Below are 25,523 nucleotides of genomic sequence, written 5' to 3' on the forward strand. Positions count from 1 at the left end.
TATTATTTATTTATATATATATATATATATGTACGTCTGTGAACTGTCTCCTCTTTGTCACGCTGAGGGTAGGCTTTTTGCTGGGGCCTTTTTATCCTGTCTCACATACATTTTTCAAACATCTCCAGACTGCTGGAATGGGCACAGAATTGGACTTTAATTTAGAGATGTAGCAGGATGCGGTGGTAGAATCCAGAAAAAGGGTCTTAACGCCACTCCCCCCGCCTTTTGAATCGCACAGACATGTTTGGTTGAAAGGAGAAAGCTAGCAGATAAGGGGGGAAAGAGTCTAGCCCAGACCACGTCTTGCAAGGGAGTTTGTTAAGTGAGGAATCGTTTTTTAGAAGTTGCAGCCCCATTTTACACTTCAGGACTCTGCCACCTCATTCCGTTCTTTGTGGAGACAAGGCCTTAGAGCAGAGATGGGGAACCCCTGGCCTTAAATATGGTGTTGGACTCCATTTCCCATCAACACCAGCCTGCAGAGCAGCTAGACATGATGGGAGTTGTAGTCCAGCGACACCCGGGAGGACAACCGTTTTTGCCATTTCTGCCTCGGGAGACTGTCAACACCTCATACCAGGTTCAAGGAACCTTTGGCTGTTGCTGAACTACAATCCCCTGGCTACTGGCCATGCTTACTGGGGCGGTGGGAGTTGTAGTTCCTCACACCGGTTTTAGACAATTGGGCGCCAGCCCAAAGAATCATGGGAGTTTCTGTGAAAGGGACAAAGAGTTTCTCCAGCAAATAATTCTCAGCAACCTTCCCCAGATTTTGTTGGATTCTGGTCATCCCTGACCATTGCCGTGCTTCCTGAGGCAACCTTTGGCTCTCCAGATGTTGATGAACTGCATCTCCCATCAGCCCCCACAAGGGTGACCCAGGAATGCTGGGTGCTGTAGTCCAACAGCAGGGTACCATTTCCTCATCTTGGCCTTAGAAGGCCCTAAAGGGCTATTGAAGGCCTCACAGGGAGGGTCATTTCCCCCCCCTTCACCCCACTCCTGAGCTGCTCGACTGCGGGGTGGGGATCTCGAGTGATCCTTTCCCCTCTACCGCCAGTTCAACAAATCTTGACTTCGATTGACTTGGTTCAGAAGTAGTCTCTTTTTCAAATGTGGGTACTATTATCTCATGGCCCAGATGCCTCGTTTGAAAGTAGAAATTCAGTGTCGGATTCTCCCTTTACGTGACGAGCTTTCAAGCCAGGGAGAAGAGTGGATTTAGAAGTCTGGCACCCACGTGCTTCAGATACTGGAAAAAGATTATAAAGAGGGAGAAAAGCACAGGTGCACTTTCAAATAAGCAATGTCCCTCGGCGTGTGATGTTTCTGTCACTTATTTCAGATAAACACATAACTGTGGAGAATCTATGCTGGTATTCGGGAAAGGCCTCTTTGGAGCGTGGCATCCGACGGGGACCCTTTACTAGATTCCAAATATAGGAATCTGCAGTCTGAAAGTTGTGTGGTTACCTAAAAAAAAAAAGAAACCGCAGAAGGAAGAATCACACATTTCATTCCTGCCAGCAATATAGGAGGTGAAGTTGTGACCCTCCAGAGGATTGTTCGACTCCAACTCCCATCAAGCCTGCAGCCACCATGGGTTGCAGGGTGTTGGGATTTGTAGTCCCACAACCTCTGGAGGGCCACAGGATCCCCAGCCCTGATCTATATCTGCACCACCAGAATCTTCACTGGAGTACACAAGACACAGGGAGCTTGCAGCCTTCAGTATGTTTTTGAACTCTCAGCTCCCATCCCCGGCCTGCATGGAAAATGGTCACAAATAATGGGAGTTGTAGACCATGTTTGGAGGGCCACAGGTTCCTGTGTTGCATTCTAGGGTTTATTTAAGGCCATGAATTTCCCCTGAAAAATTGGACGCTACTAGCAAGAAAGGGGAGACGTTACTGAACAGCCCTAACAAACAATCCGACTGCCTGTGTGTAGCTCTTTTTAATCCCTTTTTGCTGATTTTTGTTTTATTTTATAAAATGGTATTGTTCGCTTTCTCTCTCTCTTCATCTCTAGCTTTCCTTTGAATACAAATATGCTTTGCTTTGAATACCTTTCTGCCTTTTTTCTGCTTTATTTCTTAAGCTGAATAAAATGATCTTTGCAAAAGCAGGATGTTCCCACGCTGGTTGTCTTGCCACACAGTTGGACTCCAACTCTCAGCATCCCTAACCTTTGTGGCTGTGCCTGATGGGTGTCGGAGCGCCATCTGGAGGGGGCTTCCCTGTCCTAATGATTAAAAAATATGTGCATTATTTAAGTCAAGACTCTTGGTCTATGGAGATAAGATGTAAAAGGTAAAGGGGCCCCTGACCATTAGGCCCAGTCGTGGCCGACTCTGGGGTTGCGGCGCTCATCTCGCTTTATTGGCCAAGGGAGCCAGCGTACAGCTTCCAGGTCATGTGGCCAGCAGGACTAAGCCGCTTCTGGCGAACCAGAGCAGTGCACGGAAACGCCGTTTACCTTTCCTGCCGAAGCGGTACCTATTTACCTACTTGCACTTTGACGTGCTTTTGAACTGCTAGGTTGGCAGGAGCAGGGACCAAACAACGGGAGCTCACCCCGTCGTGGGGATTTAAACCACTGACCTGATCGGCAAGCCCAAGAGGCTCAGTGGTTTAACCCACAGTGCCACCTGCGTCCCATAGATAAGATGCACACACAAACACCCCAACTTGGAATAAATTTGTTTATAGACTTCTTTTTCCAAAGAATTTAAAGCAGAGCTTTCCAAACTTGTCATGTTGGTGACACACTTTTTAGACATGCACCATTTTGTGACACGGTAATTCAGTTTTACTAGCAAACCAGAAGTTAAACTAACCCTTTTCTAGCCCCCAGGAGAATTTGCGTGACAGACCTTCACACTGCAGTCGACGCACTAACATGTCACAACACACCGCTGGGAAAGCTCTGATTTAAAGGCTCTGTTCCCCCCACCATTTTATCCTTCCAGATGAGGGTGACTTACCTCACAAAACGTCACCCAGTGAGCTTCATAGCGGAGGGAGGGGGTGGGGATTTGAACCGGGGTCTCTTAAAAAGCACAATGCCAAACCCAGCCACAATTTGAGAAACCACCGTTGGGTGGGATGTGTTGGGTGCCTCGGTTTTAGTCAAGATCCCATCTGTGGATGAAACCGATTTAACACTTGCTGTGAATTAATGGAGAACAGTCCTTCAGCCCATGATGTTCCCTTCAGTACAGTGGTACCTCGAGTTAAGAACTTTGCTTCAGGATGAGAACAGAGATTGCGTGATTGGTGGCGCAGTGGCAGCGGGAGGCCTCATTAGCTAAAGTGGTACCTCAGGTTAAGAAAAGCTTCAGGTCAAGAATGGATCTCCAGAACGAATTAAGTTCTTAACCCGAGGTACCACTGTACTATCGGTAGCTGTGGGGACTAGCCCACGGCCTTCCAGTTGTTCCAGTCAGGGATTATGGGAGTCGCAACCCCGCATCTAGAGGCTGTGTCGGCACCTGGGAAACTCATGCTATGCCAGCTGCAGCTGGTGAGGTTTGGAAGGGCAGCAACTTGGGCAAGGAGTGCCCTTCAGGCATTACGGAAGAATCCTTGGAGGCTGATGGCAGCAGTTCCCAGGGGATGGTTCAGGATCCTACAGTGACAGGGGACTCCCTGCAAAGGGCCAGGAAGCAAGTCCCTCTCTGTGCTGCTTTTGGCCTTTGCCTCTGAACAGTCTTGGCTCAGAGCCATAACACCAAGAAAATCAAAAATTGTTACAACCCACCTGTACCAAACACCCCATTCCAAATTTCCTCTCCACATAAAACCTGTCAATAATAAATTTCCACTTTGTGTGGCTAGGAGTGGTTCCAGCGGAACTCTTGGGGAGATAGGAAGCTTCGTAGTAATCTGCCTTATGCGGAGTCAGACCACTGGTCCATCTAGCTCAATGCTGTCTACACTGACTGGCAGCAGCTGTCCAGGTTTTCAAGCAGAAATCCTTCCCAGACCTAAACTGGAGATGCCTGTGTTTGAATTTGGGATTTTCTGCATCCAGAGCAGGCATTCCTTGATCCACATTCCCTTCCCTTCAGAGCTGTCATGTGTTGGCTAGCTGGAGGGCAAGTTAATCTTGAAATTCTTCTCCGGCACAAATTTTTAATCTCAGCCGGAGAGTAATTTGGCACTCTGATGCTCATCTCTTTATTTGAGGTGGGCATTACTAGCCGCCTTTCACTCTGCTCTCATTTCGGATACGTCAAGCTTTACCACATCTCTTGCTCTGATTCTCCACAGTCAAGGAAGTTTATATTGAAAGCTGGCAGGTAGTATTAATATCCCTAGCTGTCTCCTAACAGGTGCAACTGCAGGATGGAGAAATTCAAAAAGCAAGCTTACACCCATCGCTGTAGCACCCGTTGAATTCTGCCTGTGTTACATGCTCTCCGTTTCTGTAATCCACTTGCTGCTGAGATCGCTTTTGTTTTTTATTGTTTCAAAAGACTTTTATACAGTGGCTAAATTTGTGTGGTCAGGGGAAAAACCAAGAATAAATCACAAAATGATGATAGATAAGGAGGAGAGAGGAGGATTTGGCCTCCCTGACATGGAGTTATATCATGACGCGGTGGGTCTGACCTGGCTAAAAGAATGGATCAAATTTGATGACTCGGCTGTATTGGATTTAGAGGGAGTAGAGACGAGATTTGGATGGCATGCCTATCTAATAGATGAAAAAGTCAAAGTGCATAAAGGCTTCCTAGGGCATATAGTTAGAAAGTCTATATATAAAATATGAGAGAAATATAAAAGACTCCTAGAACCGAAAACTCCTTGGTGGGCATCGCCAGCAGAAATTGCCGCAGTGAAAAAATTAAATATGAAAGAAAACTGGGCTACCTATAAAATGGTATTAAAGGAAGAAAACGGAGAATTGGAATTAAAGGATTATACAGAAATTAGAGCTCATATTAGTGATTGGTTTCAATATATTCAAATTAAGTACAGATTAGCGAAAGACAAAAAGTTAGGATTTGAAAAAGAAGTATCAAAATTCGATAAATACTTAATACAAGAAAAATAAAAAAAATATCTAAATTGTATAATTTGATCTTAGAGTGGGAAACAAAGGATGAATTGGTTAAAGCATCAATGATCAAATGGGCCCAAGATGTTGGGAAAAATATTATGTTTGAACAATGGGGAAAATTGTGGAAGGAAGATACGAAATTCACTATGTGTTATATATTGAAAGAAAATTATCTCAAAATGCAACACAGATGGTATTTAACACCTGAAAGAATAGCAAAAATGAATAAAAATTGTAGCGATGTCTGCTGACGATGCAATACTGGAAAAGGTACTATGATACATATATGGTGGAATTGTTTAAACATCAAACAATTTTGGGAAACAGTGTATAACAAAATGAAAAAAATGTTCAGTTATTCATTTAGGAAAACACCAGAAGGTTTTTTATTGGGAACAGTACCAGGAAGCCTAAAGGAAGAAGACAAGACCTTATATTTATACGCAACTGTAGCCGCAAGGCTATTGATTGCAAAAAATTGGAAAAGTGGTACTGTACCAACAAAGATAGAGTGGCTTGCCAAATTATTGGAGTACTACAATATATCCAATATATTGGATATCCATGGGGACGCGGGTGGCGCTGTGGGCTAAAGCCTCAGCGCCTAGGGCTTGCCGATCGAAAGGTCGGCGGTTCGAATCCCCGCGGCGGGGTGCGCTCCCGCTGCTCGGTCCCAGCGCCTGCCAACCTAGCAGTTCGAAAGCACCCCCGGGGGCAAGTAGATAAATAGGTACCGCTTACCAGCGGGAAGGTAAACGGCGTTCCGTGTGCGGCTCTGGCTCGCCAGAGCAGCGTTGTCACGCTGGCCACGTGACCCGGAAGTGTCTCCGGACAGCGCTGGCCCCCGGCCAATAGATGTGAGATGGGCGCACAAACCCCAGAGTCTGGCAAGACTGGCCCGTTCGGGCAGGGGTACCTTTACCTTTACCTTTACAATATATCCAAAACAATGGGAGAAATTGGAAGGATCTCAAAAGAGAAGGCAGACAGGGACTGGAAGGTGTTTAAAAGATACTTGCAAAACTATATCGAAAAATCAGAACTCCTATTAGAATAAACAAGTTTCGTTTCAAATATTGGAATACTAAATAAGATGGATAACAATGTCTAATAGAAAAAGAAATATGAAATTAGGTTAAAGGTGTGTGAAAGAAAGTAATAGAAGTAGAAAGAAATTGCAATTGAGTAGATTGGAAGTCTAACACAAAGGGTGAGGGGTGGTGGGTGGTGATGGGAATTATCTGTGGGATTGAGTGTAGGTATGTTGTAGGTATGTAGGTATGTTGTATGAAATGTATGTTTGTATGTGTATTAATGTTGAATTATTTTAACAATAAAAATTATATAAAAAAAGACTTTTATACAGTGGTACCTTGGTTTAAGAAGAGTTTAGATTATGAACAACTTGGATTAAGAATGCTGCAAACCCAGAAGTAGGTGTTTTGGTTTGTGAACTTTGCCTTGGAATAAGAACATGTTTCGCTTCCTGTTGAGTGTGTTCCATTTGTAAATTGAGTCCCCCGCTGCTATGGTTTGTGCGTGTTTCAGTTAGGGCTGCAACATTAAGTTCATCCAATGGTTAGATCAGTTGACTGGAAATGTTTTGATTGAATAATAATAATAATAATAATAGTAATGATTCTCCCAGATTAAAGGAGCAGATTTTTAGTCTGTTCCAGTAGGGGGGGTTCGTGGTTTCATGAATGGCAGTCAATGCTGTGCTGTGCAACAGCCCAACTCTGAAAATTCAGGACTGACACAAGTACTGGCCAATCAGAGTTCAACTAAAAAATATACCAGCAGATTTTCCTTGGTCCTGATCCTAAGAAGAAATTTGGCTGGGTGTCAGATACACTCCAAGCACACGTCCGTGGCATTTACACTCAGCGTAAAACCTGCATGTTCTTTGTATCCCAGCCCCGTTAACTGAGCAGAGTGAGAAAGGAAAGAACTTGAAATAAACCGACTAGCTTTATCAAGCAATGTAAGAGGTGAGCTCAAGAGAAGTAAAGACTGCATTGGACACAAGGAAACAGAAAAACATAACCAACAAAATAATAACAACAGTGAGACGTATACATCACATTCTTATGTTGAGGACTAGCGCCTTTGCCTCATAAGCCCAAATCTTGGGAACTAGTTGTGAATCTCCGTCTGCTGCAACAGCAACGATTGCTCCTCTTCTGGGCCTGAAGATTCGCGTGGAGTTTCCTTTGATGGGCTGCAGTGAATTTTTGCCCTGCCACCCCAGCTCAGCCAACCCATACTTCTCTGCCCCCCCAACCCTGGTTCATTCTCCCTCGCCACACAAAATGCATACTGCTGATATTAATTCTCTCAGTGCGGCTCCACCTGCACGATACACTTAAAGCAGCATTGTACCACTCTAGACAGCTATGGCTTCTCCTGAAGAACCCCAGGAACTGTAAGAGTGTTGGGAGATCCCCTCTATTCTCCCTCAGAAAGCTACAACTCCCTGGGAATTTCCCTGGGAAAATCGGTCTGGGAATTGTAAGCTCTGGGAGGGGAATAGGCGGCCGGGATGTGTGTGTGTGTGTGTCTCCCAATGTCTCTCATCACCCTTAATAAACTACAGTTCCCAGAATTCTTCACACGAGTGTTTAGATGCGGAAGTCAAGGCTCTTAAAACTGGGCGCTTGGCCAAGGCCAACTAGCGAACCTGCGGCTGAAGCCCTCGATTCGTTCAGAGGGCTTTTGGGTCGTGCTCTGTTATGCCAGCCCAAAGCTTCAAATGTTGAGATGGTTACCCATCTGCACGCAGTTGTGGATGGTGACTGTTGAGCCTGGTGGAAGCCTGACAGTAGGTGGCGCCAGAGAGCCAATGTCAGGCAGAGCCGACTAATTCTAGTTCTGTCCTGCCATCTTCCCAGCCAAATTCTTCCAGGGAAATATGGAGACTAAAGAGGAAGCTGACAGACAGTGCTGCCACCCCCTGGACTGGAAGTCGGGTAGTTGGGAGTCTGGCTGGTGAGATTGGCAGAGCATCCCCCTATCTGCCCTTGTGTCTCAGCCACCACTCCTCGCAGGGATTCTTCATTCTACATTAAGCCGCCACCTTCAGTTAAAATGCCCTCCCCGATTAAAGCATCGCTGTCTGCCTCCCGCCCGTGGGTTCTTAGGTGTGTGGCAAGGTGGGTGGTTCGAATGAAGCTCTTTCCACAATCGGGGCACTTGTGGGGTTTCTCTCCCGTGTGGATCCTCCGGTGCCGAGTGAAGGCCGACTTCCAGCTGAAGCTCTTCCCGCAGTCGGCACACTTGTAGGGCTTCTCCTCGGCGTGCGTCACCTCGTGGGAAACCAGCTGCGCCCTCTCGCAGAAGCTCTTCCCGCAGTCCAGGCAGTTGTACGGCTTCTCCCCGGTGTGCAGCAGGAGGTGCCTGATGAGGACCGAGCTTCGGCTGAAGCTTTTCCCACAGTAGGAGCACTTGTAGGGCCTCTCGCCGGTGTGGGTCCTCTCGTGCAAGAGGAGCTGCGCCCTCTGGACGAAGCCCCTCCGGCAGTGGGCGCACTTGTAGGGCCGTTCGCCCGTGTGGATTCTCTGGTGTCTGATAAGGTCCGAGTGCCAGCCGAAGCGCTTCTCGCAGCCCAGGCACTTGTAGGGCTTCCCTCCGGTGTGGGTCCTCAAGTGCTCGATGAACTCCGAATTCCAGTTAAAGCTCTGCCCGCACTCGGAGCACTTGTAGCGCTTCTCCCGGGCGTGGATTCTCTCGTGGATGGCGTGGTAGGCCCTTCGGATGAACCGCTTGTTGCAGAAGGAGCATTTGTACGGCCTCTCGCCCGTGTGGATTCTCTGATGTGTCAGGAAGACTGACTTCCTGTTGAAGTCTTTCCCGCACACCACGCAGTGGAAGGGTGTCTCGCCCGTGTGCGTTCTCTCGTGCGCAATGAGCTGCTCCTGCTGCCGGAAGGTGTTCCCGCAAACTAAGCACTGATACGGTTTCTGTCCAGTATGGATCTGGTGGTGCCTCAGCATGTTCGCCTTGGAGCAAAAGCGCTTTTCGCAATCCAGGCACTTGTACGGCTTTTCTGCTTGGTGGACTTTCTTATGCATGGCCAGTTCTGAGCTCCCCGCAAAGACCTGCTTGCAAGCGGTGCACTGATGCGCTTTCTCCCTCTTGCGCATTTTCCTGGTTACTGGGAGCTGCGTGCTCTGACTCATCAGCTCTCTGCAACTTGAGCATGTCGCCTTTGCCTGGGTTTTCTCTCCCAAAAGGTTCGCCCTCCAGCCAAAGTGCTTCCCGCAATGCGTGCATTTGCGGGTTTTCTCCGGCTTGTAGATTCTTTGACGTCTAAGGCGATGGGAGACAGGCTCTGCACTTTCCCCGATGCGCAGCTTGCGTCTGCCAGCCTTCCCAAGCGCCTGCACGTTTTCCGATTCACTGACATCTGCCGAGAGTCCTTCTTGGGATACACTCCTCCTCTGATCCATTGGGTTACCTGTGAGATCTACAGATGCATCTTCCGGCACATGAGACGTGGAAATGCTCTCTTTGGTTCTGTCAGGTGAGGCTCCGGGTTCGGAGAGCTTGAGGTGTAAGGAAATCTCCTCCCTCTCAGTCATGGAAGCACAACCTACGACAACAAGATTTTTTTAAAAAATGAATCTCTTCTTCTTAACAAGGTAACAGCCTGTTGGCTGGATCAGGTCAGTCCAGCCTCCTGTTCTCACACTGGCCAAGTCCTCAAGCAGGACATGAGCACAAGCGCAATTTGTCCAATCCTCTCAAAGCCACCCAGGTTGGTGGCCATTCCTGCCTCCTGTGACAGAGAGTTCCATAGGTTAACTGAGATCTACAGGTATAGGGCAGTATACAAATTTTATTAATAGTAGTACTAGTAGTGATAGGGACGCGGGTGGTGCTGTGGTCTAAATCAGTGTTTTTCAACCACTGTTCCGCGGCACACTAGTGTGCCGCGAGATGTTGCCTGGTGTGCCGTGGGAAAAATTGAAAAATCCGAAAGATTAAAAAAAATAAAAAAGTCAAATTTTCGCCCACTAGGCGGGCGCCGGACTGTGTCCACCCTATTTTCCATCCGCCCTGGGTGGGGGGTCAGATCGGATGGGATCAGATGAGAGCAGACAGGCGGTCCGCTCTCATCCGATTCCCCATAGAGAGCAGCGGGGCTCTGACATCTCCCTCTCCGCACACAGTGCGGAGACGGAGCTGTCATCCACCGGCTCAGCGGGGATCAGCGGATCCATCCCCGCTGAGCAGAGAACGGTCCGCAACGTTTGATTCCAGCCAGAATATCAGCTTTGTGTTCAGCCAAACAGGCCCAGGTTGCGCACTGAATAAAGTATTTTATAATTTTTCATATTTCTGTTTACTTACTATTTCATAATAAAGTAATTATAAAATACTTTCTTTGTGTTTATTTGATTCCTATTCAAGAGAATAACTTTATATATAGTCAATATAGGCACAGAGTTAAATTTTTTAACATTTTCTAATGGTGGTGTGCCTCGTGATTTTTTCCCCATGAAACAAGTGTGCCTTTGCCCAAAAAAGGTTGAAAAACACTGGTCTAAATCACAGAGCCTAGGGCTTGCTGATCAGAAGGTCGGCGGTTCGAATCCCTGCGACGGGGTGAGCTCCCGTTGCTTGGTCCCTCCTCCTGCCAACCTAGCAGTTTGAAAGCACATCAAAGTGCAAGTAGATAAATAGGTACCACTCTGGCGGGAAGGTAAATGTTGTTTCCATGCGCTGCTCTGGTTCGTCAGAAGCGGCTTAGTCATGCTGGCCACATGACCCGGAAGCTGTACGCCGGCTCCCTCGGCCAATAAAGCGAGATGAGCGCCACAACCCCAGAGTCGGCCATGACTGGACCTAACAGTCAGGGGTCCCTTTACCTTTACTAGTAGTGATGATGATGATGATGATGATAACAATAGCAATAATTTATTATTTATACCCCGCCGATCTGGCTGGGTTTCCACAACCACTCTGGGTGGCTTCCAACAAAATATTAAAATACAATAGTCTATCAAACATTAAAAGCTTCCCTAAACAGGGCTGCCTTCAGATGTCTTCTAAAATGCTGGTAGTAGTAGTAGTAGTAGTAATAATAGCACCCGTTATTGTTCATATAGCTGAGAATTTAAATTGCCAACCTCTTCAGCCAAATGAAACTAATCTGTGAAATCCAAAAGCTTGCATCCTTTTACCAGCAAGAAAAATTGATCCAATCAAAGGAATTGCCTTACAGAAGTTTTTATTTAATTCTTTGGGCACAACAATTTTTTGTAGACAAAAAATATGTTGCATTAAGTCCTGGGAATTTTTTTTGTTTGCCTTATATACAAAAAACAACTACTGTGTGTTTTATATACAAAAACAACAACTTTGTTGGACTGGTCATGTTGTTCGGATTATCGTCTTCCAAGGCAACTACTCTATTCCAAACTTAAAAATGGAAGTGCAATGCTGGCGGTCAACAAAAGCAGTTTAAAGACTCTCTCAAGGCAAATCTTTTAAAAATGTAGTATAAACACCGACAACTGGGAAACACTGGCCTGCGAGCGCTCCAATTGGAGAACAACCTTTACCAAAGGTGTCATGTGCTTTGAAGACACTCGAACTCAAGACGAAAGGGAGAAACGTGCTAAGAGGAAGGCACGCTTGGCAAACCCTCACCGTGATCAACTCCCGCCCAGAAACCTATGTTCCCACTGTGGAAGGACGTGTGGATCCAGAATTGGCCTCCACAGTCACTTATGGACACATCGTTAAGACCGTGTTCATGGAAGACAGTCTAGCTTGGCTAAGAGTGGTCACCAAAGAAGAAAGACGACTATTACTAAGTTGCATTCCAAAGCTTGAATTGTTTTCCATTCCAGTAGGAATGACAAGGAATCTGTGGCCCTCCACAAATTGCTAGACTACAACTCCCATTGGCTCCACCCAACATAGCCAGAAGAGAGGAATGATGGGAGTTGTAGTCCAACCAAAATATCTGGAAGACCATGCAGGCTTCACATCCTTGTTTCAGTCAACGGTGAATTAATAGTTCACCGTGCCATTCAGATTATTTCCTCGTTGGCACAGATGCAGGGGGGCAGTTTTAATGGTATTATATGCTTTACCCACCACTGGGATGTGGCCCCTGAAAGGGAATGTGGCCCTTGAGGTGATAAAGTTCCCCCATCCTTGTCACAGCTAGAGTCTTACCTGTTTTGGAGTCCAGCGCCATCTTATAGTGTCTTTGGGGAAAGATAAACAGGCTGAGAATCTTGCTTCACAGACATTCCAGCGAAGCCGGCTTCTGTTGTCATTCGCCTCTACATAAAACAAGAAGGCCAGTCCCTACATGAAAGAAGAGGACAAAAAGAAAGAAAGAAGAGGGTGGCGCTGTGGGTTAAACCACAGAGCCTAGGACTTGCCGATCAGAAGGTCGGCGGTTCAAATCCCCGCGACGGGGTGAGCTCCCGTTGCTCAGTCCCTGCTCCTGCCAACTTAGCAGTTCGAAAGAACATCAAAGTGCAGGTAGATAAATAGGTACAGCTCCGGCAGGAAGGTAAACGGCGTTTCCGTGCGCTGCTCTGGTTCACCAGAAGCGGCTTAGTCATGCTGGCCACATGACCCGGAAGCTGTACGCCGGCTCCTCGGCCAGTAAAGCGAGATGAGCGCCGCAACCCCAGAGTCGGTCACGACTGGACCTAATGGTCAGGGGTCCCTTTACCTTTACTATTATTATTATTATTAAAATTAGTATACTGCCCTATACCAATAGATATCAGGGCGGTTCACATAATTAAACGATTACTGCATATGAAGGTTGTATCATCTTAGGAGGAGAGTGGCTGTAAGGGGGAGTGGCTACGGCACCCATGAAGGGACCCTGCACTTTGGAATCTGCCGCTATATTAGACTACAACTCCCATCATGCCTCACCGTTGGCTACAGTGGCTGATGGGATTTGGAGTCCAGCAACTTCTGGAGGGTCACAGGTACCCTGTTCCTGATTTAATGGGAGATGCCAGGGATTGGCAGATTAAGTTGGTGGATTATGCCAAATTGGCAAAAATGATCGGAAGAATCAGAAATCAGGAAGAATAATAAGGGATGGGGAAAATTTATAATTTCTCTTAAAAATCATTGTAAACTGTTGGAACTGTTAGTAGGACTGGAATAACACTTGTACTTTAATGGTGAATTTTGGACATAACGGAGATGTAAAAGATTTGGATTATCGTGAAAGATGCAGGAGGAAATGGCTAACAATAGGACCCACAAAGAGGAGGAGGAAAGTCTGGGAGATTCTTTGGAATCTTGTTTTTATGTTGTATATTGGATATGCGACTGTAAAACTTTGATCTGAAAGCAAAATAAACAAATAAACAAATAATAATAATGATGATGATGATGATGGAAGCAGTTGCTCTGCCCCTAAACTCCATGTAGGAGCGAAGAATGGCAGATGAAGGTGATAGACTATATGGGACTGGCAGAAATGAATGGCAGAATCCGAAACCAGGGAAAAGAGACGGCGGAAGAAGATTGGAAGAAATTCAAGAATTATCTTAAGAAACATTGTAAAATTAATGAATGTTAGAACGATGTGGCTTTAGAAATTAAGTTGATTACAGCTGTAAGGATTAAGTTAAAAGAAAAGAAAAGTTAAAAATTAGAGAAAATTAAGGGTGAGGATTCGCCGAATTAAAATTTGAAATTGGAATGCAGAAAGGGGAGGTATGAGGAGGTCGGAGAAGTAAGTTATAAGAAAATAAGGGTTTGAAATTATACTTGTTCTTTTTTTGTTTGTGTTTGTATTACTGTGTTTGTCTATATAATTTGTGAAACTTTAATAAATATCTTATAAAAAATAATAATAAACTCCATGTAGGAGCAAAAAGACATGAACCAGGCAGGACTCGGGAGTCAGGCTACAGGGCTGGCATTCCTAATACAGGCCTCTATGCTGTGAACTGCCCTGATGTCTGCGGATGGAGGGCAGTATACAAATTGCATTAATAATAATAATAATAATAATAATAATAATAATAATAATAATAATAATATGCAACTGGTTTTGCTGATTAAGACTCAACAGTCTCCTTCCCATTCATGAAACTGGAAGCCCTGGGCCCTCTTAAACCCAAAGCGGAACTGTTGCTCCTGGACCATGGATGAGGGAGTCTGTGTGGCCCTCCAGGCGGTGCTGGACTCCAACTCCCATCAGCCCCTGCTGTTGGCCAAGCTGGCTGCGGGGGCTGATGGGAGTTGAAGTCCAACACCAGGTAGTGCTTAGCCAGGCCCGTTTTAATCCACGACATACACAGGGCTTTAATATACTGTGATCAAAAACCGAGGAGAGGAAATGAGGTAACTAGGCATGTAATCATAACCATAACAACAACAGAAACGACACTTTGGGCGCCTGACAACGACTCCAGTCCAGAAAAACTGACAATCCAGCACCCGCCAGATGCTGATGAACTACAAATCCCATCTCCCCCTGACCTCTAGGCTGCGCAGCCTGGGGGCTGATGGGAGTTGGAAGCCCCACAACCTCTGGAGGGGCCAGGGGTCACCTCCGCATCCCTGTAAGAAAGAAATGTGCCTGGATGACATAACTATTTATATTTACCGTATTTTTCGCTCCATAAGACGCACCAGACCATAAGACGCACCTCGTTTTTGGAGAAGTTAAACAAGAAAAAAAATATTCTGAATCCCAGAAGACAGAACAGCAAGAGATCCCTCTCGCTGTTCTGGCCTCTGTGATAGCTGTGCAGCCTGCATTCGCTCCATAAGACGCACACACATTTCCCCTTACTTTTTAGGAGGGAAAAAGTGAGTCTTATAGAGCGAAAGGTCTGGATCCAAAAACTCTCTCAGATCGAATCTCTCCCCCAGGTGCAGAAGACATTAGAGGCAATATATGAGAAATGTTTTCTCGCGGAATCTCTCTGACAGCCTTTTTCATGCCTTTGTCTTTTCTGATGGCCTTTGTTCCCAAATGCAGCAGACCCCAGACCGTTCCATACAGCCGGGTTTCTTGATTTCTTTTTCACCCTATTGAACATCTGCCTCTGGCAATAAAAAATATAAAAAATGCAATAAATCTGAAGTGAATTGGCTTTAAAAAAAGAAAGAAAGATCTCGAGTGGATTGGCATTTGTTAAAAAGAAAAGGGCTGGACTGCAGTCCTGTCTCTGCACCCCTGTTCCTTAGGAACGTAGCCCTGAGCAGGTAAAAAATAAAATTAATATCAATGCACCCGCGGATCAGTTTGCTTGTGAGTTCCTTCGCTCCACAGACCCGTGGAGATTAAAAATGGCAACAAGGACATAAAGCTGCTTGTATCCAATTTCAGGGCCTCGGATCTTATCTCTGGGCACAGAAATAAACAGGCCACATTGCTGGCACCCTCCCCCTTCTTTTTGCAAACCCGATCTCAGATACACACCCACCCGCACCCCAAAATGCACACACCCTTCAGTTGCATATTGTGAAACTTACCAGGGGCTGCAGCAAGGCTCCCCCACGGAGACAGCCGCGCCCCGCAAGCCGTGCAAAATAAAATGCATGGGAAGCCCGGGCAGCCCCTTGCAAAGTCGATCATTTAAGGCAGGACGGAATCCCCTTTCCTGTCTTTCCCAGAGCAACCTCCGGGGCCCCCTGGTGGCCGCACGAGGTATCATAGAATTGCAAAGTTGGAAGGGACCCCTAGGGTCATCTAGTCCAACCCCCGCAATGCAGGAATCTCAGAGAAAGCATCCCTGACAGAGGGCCTTCCAACATCTGCTTAAAAGCCTCCAAGGCAGAAGAGGCCACAAGCTTCCGGGGGAGCCTGTAGTGGCCTCGGAAAGTTTCACAGGCCAGGGTGGAAGATACAGGTGTGCAATGTTTTCCACCCCCAGTTAGAGGGACTCTTTGCTTTTTATACTCCGAGCGAGGAAAATCAAAAGCTGCCTTACAGAATTATAGAATCGTAGACTTGGAAGACAAACCTAGACAGCATCTTAAAAAGCAGAGACATCACCTTGCCAACAAAGGTCCGTATAGTAAAAGCCATGGTTTTCCCAGTAGTGATGTATAGAAGTGAGAGCTGGACCATAAAGAAGGCTGATCGCCGAAGAATTTATACTTTTGAATTATGGTGCTGGAGGAGACTCTTGAGAGTCCCATGGACTGCAAGAAGATCAAACCTCTCCATTCTTAAGGAAATCAGCCCTGAGTGCTCACTGGAAGGACAGATCGTGAAGCTGAGGCTCCAAGACTTTGGCCACCTCATGAGAAGAGAAGACTCCCTGGAAAAGACCCTGATGTTGGGAAAGATGGAGGGCACAAGGAGAAGGGGACGCCAGAGGACGTGATGGTTGGACAGTGTTCTCGAAGCTACCAGCATGAGTTTGACCAAACTGCGGGAGGCAGTGGAAGACAGAAGTGCCTGGCGTGCTCTGGTCCAGGGGGTCACGAAGAGTCGGACATGACTTAACAACTAAACAACAACAGACTTGGAAGCGATCCCCAGAGGTCATCTTGTTGAACCTCCCCCCCCCACAAAAAAATAAAAATAAAAATAGTGCAGGAATCACAACTAATGCATCCCTGACAGATGGCCCTCTGTTTAAAAATTTCAGTCCGCCACCTTCTGAGGGAGTCCGTTCCACTATCAGAAAGTTTCCTCCTGCTTCACAGGGTGAGAGCCGAACCAATAGCTTCAGGTTACAAGAAAGGAGAATCTGACTAAACACCAGGAAGAACTTTCCGACTGTGAGAGCTTTGGACAGAGGAAGGGGCTCCCTCGGGAGGTTGTGGCCTCTCCTTCCTTGGAGGTGTTTAAAGCAGAGGTTGGATGGCCACCCGTCATGAATGCTTTAGCTGAGATTCCCGCATTGCAGGGGGTTGGACTAGATGACCCTTGGGGTCTCTTCCAAGTCTATTATTCTATGGGCCCCAGAAAAGGCAAGTGGTTTGGCCCCTGTGAGCACAGCAAGGTGGACAAGATGGGCCACTGGCCTGATCCAGGTGAAGGCTCCTCTGAAGGATGATGATGGTGATGATGATAATGATGATGATGTCTCAGGGCAGTTCACAGAAAACATCAACATAAAAACCACAATACAGTGGTACCTCAGGTTAAGTACTTAATTCGTTCCGGAGGTCCGTTCTTAACCTGAAACTGTTCTTAACCTGATGCACCACTTTAGCAAATGGGGCCTCCCGCTGCTGCCGTGCCACTGGAGCACGATTTCTGTTCTCATCCTGAAGCAAAGTTCTTAACCCGAGGTACTATTTCTGGGTTAGCGGAGTCTGTAACCTGAAGCATCTGTAACCTGAAGCGTATGTAACCCAAGGTACCACTGTACGTATATATAATCAAAATAAAAACAACAACCCAATAACACCCCCACTCCAAAAAAACCCACATTTTAAAAGGGTATAGGATGTCAATCAGATCAAAGACCTGGTTAAATGGGAACGTTCTTGCCTGATTATTATTAATAATAATAATAATAATTATAATACAGCAGTAGCAAAGGAGAGCTTTCTTCATTTCCATGCAGGTTGAGCTTTATCATGAAACCAACAAGCTCTCTTCCTCCTGCTGCACAGCACAGCACACAAACACACAACACTCTTTCTCAGGCATAAGCACACAAACGCACACAGGGAAGGCAGAAGGCAGCTCCGCCCTGCTTCGGAGCGGCTTTCTCAGGGTTAAGCGCAGCGAGTTCGGAGTGCTAGAGCGGACAGTCCTCCCGCCCCCGGGCCCTCCACCCGCACGTGCAGGGGAGGAGAAGGAGGAGGAGGCGGCGGCGGCGCGGGGACTTCCTGGCCCGCCCACCGTGGGGAGGCGGGCTTTGGCGGACTCCGAGAGCCTCTTGCCGGCGGGTTGAGAGGAGCGGAGGAGGGAGGCGGCTCCGGGCTGGTCTTCTGCAAGCAGGTGCTTCTTCGGGTCCAGTCCTTGGCCGCGACCCCCTTCCGTGGGGTCTCAACCCCCCCCCGCGCCCCTTAGGATACTGGGGTGCCCAGGTGCGGAAAGAGGGCAGGAGATCTTGCACCTGGAATGGTTGTTGCAGGTGGACCTTTAATGGTTCTTCAACAGGTGCAGCTGCCAGGGCTCCAGAAGGAGGAGGTGCAACAGCAGGTTCACCTTTAACATTTTTTATTATTTTTAATTGGGATTTGTGAACTCCTTAAATCTCTTTTTTTAAAAAAAAAATCCCAAGCACCTCACTTAAAATAAAACGTACATTTAAAAAGTACTGGTAAAAGTCAGTTTTGTTTTTTTTAAAAAAAGGTTGATCTTTTTAAATTCAAAATGTAATTAAATCAGCATGGTAAAATAAAATGATATGCTAAGATACAAGTCGGCTTTGCAAAAGACCGTCACTGTTCTGATAAAACTGATCATAGCTCTACATAGTTGCATAGAAGACAGCTGTTCAGCAGGCGCAGCTGTCGGGGCTCCTACAACATTAATTAATTTTATTTTAATGGGATTTGTAAACGGCTTAAATCTTAAAAACTGCCAAGCAGCTTACTTTACTTAAAATAAAAAAGGCAATAAAAAGTATCAATAAAAGTCAGATTTTAAAACAAGTTGATCTTAAAAAAAATAAACTATCAATAAATTGGCAGTTTAAAATATACATTGTAAAATAAAGTGATATGTTAAAATGCAAGTCAACTTTACAGCAGTATTCTGGAGCAAAATACCATCACTATGCCGATAACACCCAGTCATAGCTGTGTACAGTTGCTTAGAAGTTCAGCAAGTGTAGCGTTCAGGGCTTCTGCACCATTAATGGTTGTGTAGAAGGAAGAAGTTTAGCAGGTGCAGCTTGTGGGGCTCCAGCACTTTTCACAGCTGTGTAGAAAAAGTAATGCCAGGCAGTGTAGCTTGCCCTGCAACTTCTGGCTTCCCCAGCTTTTAAAAGGGATCTTGACTTGACTTGTAGCAATGAGAAAAGAGAAAACCTTCCTTCCTTATAAGGTGTAATGATGGCCACTGACATACAGATACCTTTAAAAAAGGATCAGGTAAATTAATAGAGGATAAGACCATTGATGTCTCCTAGCCAGAATGGCAACGTTCTCCCTCCATTGTCAAGCATTCTTTGGGGAGAGGGATTGATTGTTAAGCCATTCCGGGAATTGTAGATCCATGACAGGGATAGGGTTTCTCATAACAGTACTTAGCACCATTAACAAACCACTTCCCAAAATTCTTCCTATACTGCCTTAAGTGTTTAGTTCAGGTGGGGCCTGAGGCTGTAGGTTTTGTCTAATGTGTCTTTGTTGTCTTTCCCTTCCATTAGGGAGAAACCTCCTTTCCTTAACCCAGATTCCTAAATTCTGTCTGTATAAGAAACCTTCTCTACCTGTGGACTTCTCTGAAAACAACTGGCCACTGCAGGTCTGCCAGCAGTGGAAAATGGCAGTAGAGCGCGGCGATGTATCGACACTGGGTGTAAAGTTAAAGTCTGCCCCCTGGACTACAATTAAGGTTGAGGAGCCGGACCCAGAAATGGAGCAGAGTCTGGTTCTTGAGATCCAGGAAGGGGGCCCTAGAGGATTCTGGGAAAGAACCGTTCCGCCACAGGCAAACCGGGAAGGCAACGAAGAGGCGCAGCGGAACTGGGAAGCTCGACTTCAGGGCTTTGTGAAGGCGCTCGAGTCCCCTCATTTGGACGGGGGCCGCTCTCAACCGCCCACCCCGCAGGACAATTGCGTTAGGGAGGTGGCTGGAGGACAAAGGGCCACCAAACTCCCGCCAGGCCTCTGCTCGGAGGAGTCACACAAAACCCTGCTGCCCCAAGATGGGGCAGGCGGCGGGACAGTGAAGGAAGAGGCCCCAGAGGACGAGACAGTTGCAGAGGATACTCTGCGGCTGCGCTTCAGACATTTCTCCTGCCGCGAAGCGGACGGGCCGCAGGACGTGTGCCGGCGGCTCCGCGAACTTTGCCATCGGTGGCTGAAGCCTGAAAGGCGCACCAAAGAGGAGATTGTGGAGCTGGTGGTCTTGGAGCAGTTCCTAGCCCTTCTCCCGAAAGAAATCCAGAGCAGGATCAGGGCCTGGGACCCAGAGACTTGCTCCCAGGCAGTGGCCTTGGCGGAAGATTTCCTGATGAGGCAGCGGCAGGATGAGGAGGAAGAAAAGAAGGAGGTAGCTGGGTTTGATAACTGAGTGGTCCTCGTCGAGCCTTGCTTTATTTTGTTTATTCCGGGGATGGGAAACCATGGTCACCTTCCAGATCTTTGCCAGACTTCAACTCCCATCAGCTGCAGCCAGTGTGACCAATAGGCATTGGATGATGGGAGTTGTATTCCGGGGATTACAGTGGTGCCCCGCAAGACGAATGCCTCGCAATACAAAAAACTCGCTAGACGAAAGTTTTTTCCGTTCGCGATTTGCCTCGCAAGACGAATTTCCCCTATGGGCTTGCTTCGCAAGACGAAAACGTCTCGCGACTTTTTTTCTTTGACTAAAAACAAAGACATGTTTTGTTTATAAAGTTAATTTATTTTCCCTTAAATTTTTGAACTGCTCTTTACAGTATGTGTGACTTTAAAGAGCAGTTAATAAACTGTTGTTGTACCAAATTTGGCTTTGTTTGGACTTTTTTTGACCATAGGAACGCATTAATTGATTTTCAATGCATTCCTATGGGATTTCGTGCTTCGCAAGACGAAAAATTCGCTAGACGACAAAAATTGCGGAACGAATTAATTTCGTCTTGCGGGGCACCACTGTATTTAACTGTAAGCCACTTTGGGGGCACAAGAACACTGATTGATGACTTTGTCCTTCTCTGTGCAGGATTAGCCAGTGTGGTGTAGTGGTTAAGAGTGGTGGACTCGTAATCTGGTGAACCGGGTTCGATTCCCCGCTCCTCCACATGCAGCTGCTGGGTGACCTTGGGCTAGTCACACTTCTCTGAAGTCTCTCAGCCTCACTCACCTCACAGAGTGTTTGTTGTCGGGGAGGAAGGGAAAGGAGGTTAGGGTAGTGATAAGGCGGGATATCAAATCCAAACTCCTCCTCCTCCTCTTCTTCAGATCACTCATGAAGATGGAAAGGCCAGGGCTCAGTGGCAGAGTTTCCTGACCTCTCTCATAATGCCAAAACTCATGGCCTGAATGTTGGAAGTTTCAGAACGGACAAAAGAAAGAGTTAAACTGTGGAACTCGCTGCCACAAGAAGCGGCAATGGCCACCAACCTAGATGACTTTAAAAGAGGACTAGACGCATACATTGAGGAGAGGGCTCTCAATGGCTATTAGCTATGATGGCTGTGCTCAGCCGCCACAGTGGACAGCAGTAATGCTTCTGAACACCAGTTGCTGGAAAGAGAAGGGGAAAGGGCTCTTGTGCGCAGATCACATGGTCGGCGGTTCGAATCCCTGCGGTGGGGTGCACCCCCGTCGTTTGGTCCCAGCGCCTGCCCACCTAGCAGTTCGAAAGCACCCCCGGGTGCAAGTAGATAAATAGGGACCGCTTACCAGTGAGAAGGTAAACGGCGTTTCCGTGTGCTGCGCTGGCTCGCCAGATGCAGCTTGTCACGCTGGCCACGTGACCCGGAAGTGTCTCCGGACAGCGCTGGCCCCCGGCCTATAGAGTGAGATGAGCGCACAACCCTAGAGTCTGGCAAGACTGGCCCGTACGGGCAGGGGTACCTTCACTTTTACCTTTTACCTTACATGTAGGTATCTGTTCAGAATGAGACCAAGAGCATCAAGTGATACTGAGGACAATCCTAGCAACGTTTTCCAATGTATTTCTTATCAACAAAAAAATGTGGTGCGGTGTGTGAGCACATTTTTATTCTGGAAAGTGTGGCCCAGAGAAAAAAGTTTGAGAACCACTGATCTAGGAGGAAGCCCATGAGTTCTAGTGGTACAAGACACAGGGAGAAAAACATTTCTCTTACCTGCTTTCTCTGCTCCTCTGTTACCCCTGCTTAACTTGCCTTTCCCCTTAACTAAATATATAGGCACCTGTCAATGAAATGCTGTTTCTCAATGCTGTTTCAGGTAATGAGGTCATCCAGGGATAAGCCAGATTGTCTTCCTACGGCAGAAGCGGAACCCCTGGACTTGTGCCAGACGCCAGCCCTGAAGGAGATCAAACAAGAGAAGGACTTGGATGTTACCTTGCAGGGTAAGGACCCTTTCTGTTATTGGATTCACAGTTTCCAATTAGGGGCTTCGTCAAAAGACATTTGATGAATCTGGCATACGGTTCTGGTAGGAATGTTTCCCCACCACCACCCTAATTTTGCCGCTTGCCGAATTCTGCACACGCTGTAGGGCTGGGTGATTTATCAAATATCGCTGAAAACTGGTTTGAATTCCATATTGTCTTATCAGTTTCATAGTTTTTGACTTAGCAATGTATTGTGAATCATGATACGTGTTTGTGTGCGCGCTATGCAAAACTCGCAATGTGGGAAAAACCGTGACCATCCTCATTTCAGACATTGTGATATATCAGTACAGTCGTACCTTGGAAGTTGAACAGAACCTGTTCTGGAAGTCCGTTTGACTTCCGAAACGTTTGACTTCCAGAGCACAGCTTCTGATTGGCTGCAGGAAGCTCCTGCAGCCAATCGGAAGCCGCGGAAGCCCCGTCAGACGTTCGGCTTCCAAAAGAACGTTAAAAAACCAGATCACTTCCGGTTTTTGATCATTCAGGAACCGGAACGTTCAACTCCCAAGGCGTTTGGGAGCCAAGATACGACTGTATATCACAATGTTTAGCTGGTGATATCTCACAAAGTTGAAAAGCAGCTCCACCCTTAATCCAGATATTGTGCTATATCTGAATATCGTGATGTTTAGCCAGTGATATATTGTCATGTTGAAAACCGGATATCGCCCAGCCTAACACACTGGAAGGTCCCTTTGAACTCTATGATCCTGTGACTCAAGGGGGCTGCACCTCTTATCATCCCTGACTGTGGGTCTTGCTGGCTATGTTCTGGCGGAGGCAGTGGGAACCACAGGAGGGGAGAGAGCTCTTGGGCTCAGATCCGGCTTGCGGGTTTCCCCCAGGCATGGTTGGCCACTGTAAGAACTGCTGGACTAGGTGGGCCATTGGCAGGATCCTGCAACTGGGCTCTTGTTACATTCTCATGGCTGTGGAGGCTGATGGGAGCTGGATTCTTCGCTACATATGAAATAGATCAGGGGTCAGCAAACTTTTTCAGCAGGGGGCCGGTCCACTGTTCCTCAGACCTTGTGGGGGGCAGACTATATTAGGGGGTGGAATTAACGAATTCCTATGTCCCACAAATAATCCAGAGATGCATTTTAAATAAAAGGGCACATTCTACTCATGTAAAAACACGCTGATTCCCGGACTGTCCATGGGCCGGATTTAGAAGGCGATTGGGCCGGATCCGGCCCCTGGGCCTTAGTTTGCCTACCCATGAAATAGATCACCAGGAGGAATGGAAATGGGATGGAGCAGCTGCAATTCTGGCAGAACAAACGGTGGCATTCAACATCACACTGAGTTAAAGGTCCCCCAGCGGTCTACGAGTTGTGCTTGCAGAAGAGAAGGCCACGGATCTCACAGCTGGTTTCAAAACTGATCGCTGTAGCCGCTGATAATTCTAGTTGCACAACTGTTTTGCTGGATGCCTTAGCTTGCAACCGTTATTCTTGCCCTTACATTGGTGGACAAGAGAGCATTGAATCTGGACCATAGGTAGGATTCAGCTTTCTCAGAATAGACCCATTGACATGAATGAACATGACTAAGTTTGTTCTGTTAATTTCAGTGGCTCTGCTCTGCATAAAATCTAGTTGAATAACACCTATAATATCCCTTTTCTGCTCATTTTAATTCTTTGCATTTATATGTATGTCAGCATATATATCTCTGCTAAAAAATAATCCCCGTTCTCAAATCTTTGCTGCAGGGCTTGGGTGTATTGTTCTTAGTATTTGATTTGGAGTTCAATAAAGTTCTACATGGGGATCCAAAGATATCTTCTTTATTCATGTCTCCTGTTGTTTTATTAAAATGTGATTCGAGGATCCCTTTTCCATTGTTCAGGGAATCATTCAGTTTCTGCATTCTCCCCCTTTGTATTCTAGAAAGTAATTTGAGGAAGGAGAAGACCCATACAGAAGTCTCTGGAGACGTGCAGCCATATTGGATGCCGTCAGGGAGCTGCAACCAGCACATTTCCCCCCATCCTGATTTTTTGGAAGACTCTGAGAGACGCATGGGAAGTGGACCCGAGAATGAAAGTTCGGTTCATTTTCCTCAAGGCTGTTGCAAACAATTCAATGGAACAACCAACCCTCAGAGAAGCTTCGAAGGCGAGGGACGGATCTCTTGCACCGAGTGTGGGCAGCTTTGCAGAAGCGATCATGGTGAAGATTGGAGAATGCACTTGGAAGAGAAGCCTTACGAGTGCTCGGATTGTGGGAAGAGGTTCAGCCGGAAAGCCGACCTTGTCAGTCATCAGAGAATACACACGGGGGAGAAACCCTACAAATGCCCAGACTGCGGGACCAGCTTCAGCGACTGCTCGAGCCTCAGCAGGCACCGCAGGACCCACAGCGATGAGAGGCCCTACATCTGCTCGGAGTGTGGGAAGAGCTTCGCTCAAAGGGCAAACCTTATTAAACACCACCGGACCCACACAGGGGAGAGGCCTTATACCTGCTTAGAGTGCGGGAAGAGCTTCAGCCAGCAGTCGAACCTGATCTTGCACAGGAGAACCCACACGGGAGAAAGGCCCCATAAGTGCCCCGAGTGCGGGAAAGGCTTCAGCCGGAGGTCGCACCTCCGCGTCCACGAGAGAGCCCACACCGGAGAGAAGCCGTTCCTGTGCTCGGTTTGCGGGAAAGGCTTCAGCCGGAGGCCTAAGCTGGTGACGCACCAGAGAATCCACACGGGAGAGAAACCTTACGAATGCTCCGACTGTGGCAAAGGTTTCACGGGAGCCTCTAGTCTGAACAGGCATAAGCGGATTCATTCCGGGCAGATCCCACAGGTCCCCCCACGGCAACTGATTTTTAACAGAAGTCATGTTTTGAACTGAGCAACGGTTTTGAGGGAGGCCAGCAGCACAGTGTTCAGTAGGCCCCAAAGACCTACAGGCCCCCAAGACCTACAGGCCCCAAAGACCTACAGGCCCCAACGACTCACTTCTATGCACAATGGACTCTGGTGTCGTGGTTTGAGGGTCCGGCTAAGACTGTGAATATCCGAGGTTGTAGTCAATTCACTCCCAGCCTGGGCGGACCCATTGAAACGAAAGAACCTACATCAGTCATGTCCGTTAACGTCTGTGTGTCTACTCTGAGTGGGACTAGCATTGAATACGACCGCTGGGATCAAATCCCCACTCAGCCGTAAGGCTTCCTTAGGGGACCTTGGGCTAGGGCAGTGGTTCCCAAACTTTTTCGGGTCACTGCCCTCTTGGTTCTATAAGCTCGCCCCCCCCAGTGCCCCCTACACT

The 25,523-nt window shown here is 47.2% G+C and overlaps 3 protein-coding genes and 1 long non-coding RNA gene across 5 annotated transcripts in view; 2 read left to right on the forward strand and 2 right to left on the reverse strand.

Moving 5' to 3' along the window:
- Window positions 1-25,523, forward strand: part of LOC309525006 (uncharacterized protein) — a 74,329-nt gene that overhangs the window by 20,205 nt on the left and 28,601 nt on the right. The window lies entirely within an intron of this gene.
- Window positions 14-2,967, reverse strand: LOC309525447. Its single transcript, XR_014216292.1, has 2 exons — window positions 2,843-2,967; window positions 14-2,247 (listed from the first exon to the last, which is right to left on the reverse strand). It is a non-coding gene; the product is annotated as an uncharacterized lncRNA (long non-coding RNA).
- LOC309524902 (uncharacterized protein) lies at window positions 7,023-15,749 on the reverse strand. 2 transcript variants are annotated; one of them, XM_082210122.1, is made up of 4 exons: window positions 15,553-15,749; window positions 14,991-15,122; window positions 12,259-12,393; window positions 7,023-9,661 (listed from the first exon to the last, which is right to left on the reverse strand). In XM_082210122.1, the coding sequence occupies exons 3-4, from the start codon at window positions 12,278-12,280 to the stop codon at window positions 8,130-8,132; spliced, it is 1,554 nt and encodes a 517-aa protein (XP_082066248.1). In that variant the 5' UTR covers window positions 12,281-12,393; window positions 14,991-15,122; window positions 15,553-15,749; the 3' UTR covers window positions 7,023-8,129. The 2 variants fall into 2 exon arrangements, with proteins under 2 accessions (XP_082066248.1, XP_082066247.1); XM_082210121.1 differs by lacking the exon at window positions 14,991-15,122.
- LOC309524804 (uncharacterized protein) lies at window positions 17,839-25,155 on the forward strand. The gene is made up of 4 exons (XM_082209865.1): window positions 17,839-17,983; window positions 19,362-20,209; window positions 22,078-22,204; window positions 24,148-25,155. Exons 2-4 carry the CDS (start codon window positions 19,478-19,480, stop codon window positions 25,101-25,103), a joined length of 1,815 nt encoding a protein of 604 aa, XP_082065991.1. The 5' UTR covers window positions 17,839-17,983; window positions 19,362-19,477; the 3' UTR covers window positions 25,104-25,155.

This window comes from Podarcis vaucheri (genome assembly GCF_965113315.1).
Source record: "Podarcis vaucheri genome assembly, chromosome: 2".
Classification (NCBI taxonomy): Eukaryota; Metazoa; Chordata; class Lepidosauria; order Squamata; family Lacertidae; genus Podarcis; species Podarcis vaucheri.

Bases quoted from the DNA above. Each gene is read 5' to 3' on its own strand.
- LOC309524902 (XM_082210121.1), bottom strand. From the start codon at position 12,280: ATGGCGCTGGACTCCAAAACAG. The intron at 9,662-12,258 runs GTAAGACTCTAG...TTGTTGTCGTAG, and splicing joins GGCGCTGGACTCCAAAACAG to GTTGTGCTTCCATGACTGAG.
- LOC309524804 (XM_082209865.1), top strand. From the start codon at position 19,478: ATGGCAGTAGAGCGCGGCGATGTATCGACACTGGGTGTAAAGTTAAAG. The intron at 20,210-22,077 runs GTAGCTGGGTTT...ATGCTGTTTCAG, and splicing joins AGGAGGAAGAAAAGAAGGAG to GTAATGAGGTCATCCAGGGA. The intron at 22,205-24,147 runs GTAAGGACCCTT...TTTGTATTCTAG, and splicing joins CTTGGATGTTACCTTGCAGG to AAAGTAATTTGAGGAAGGAG.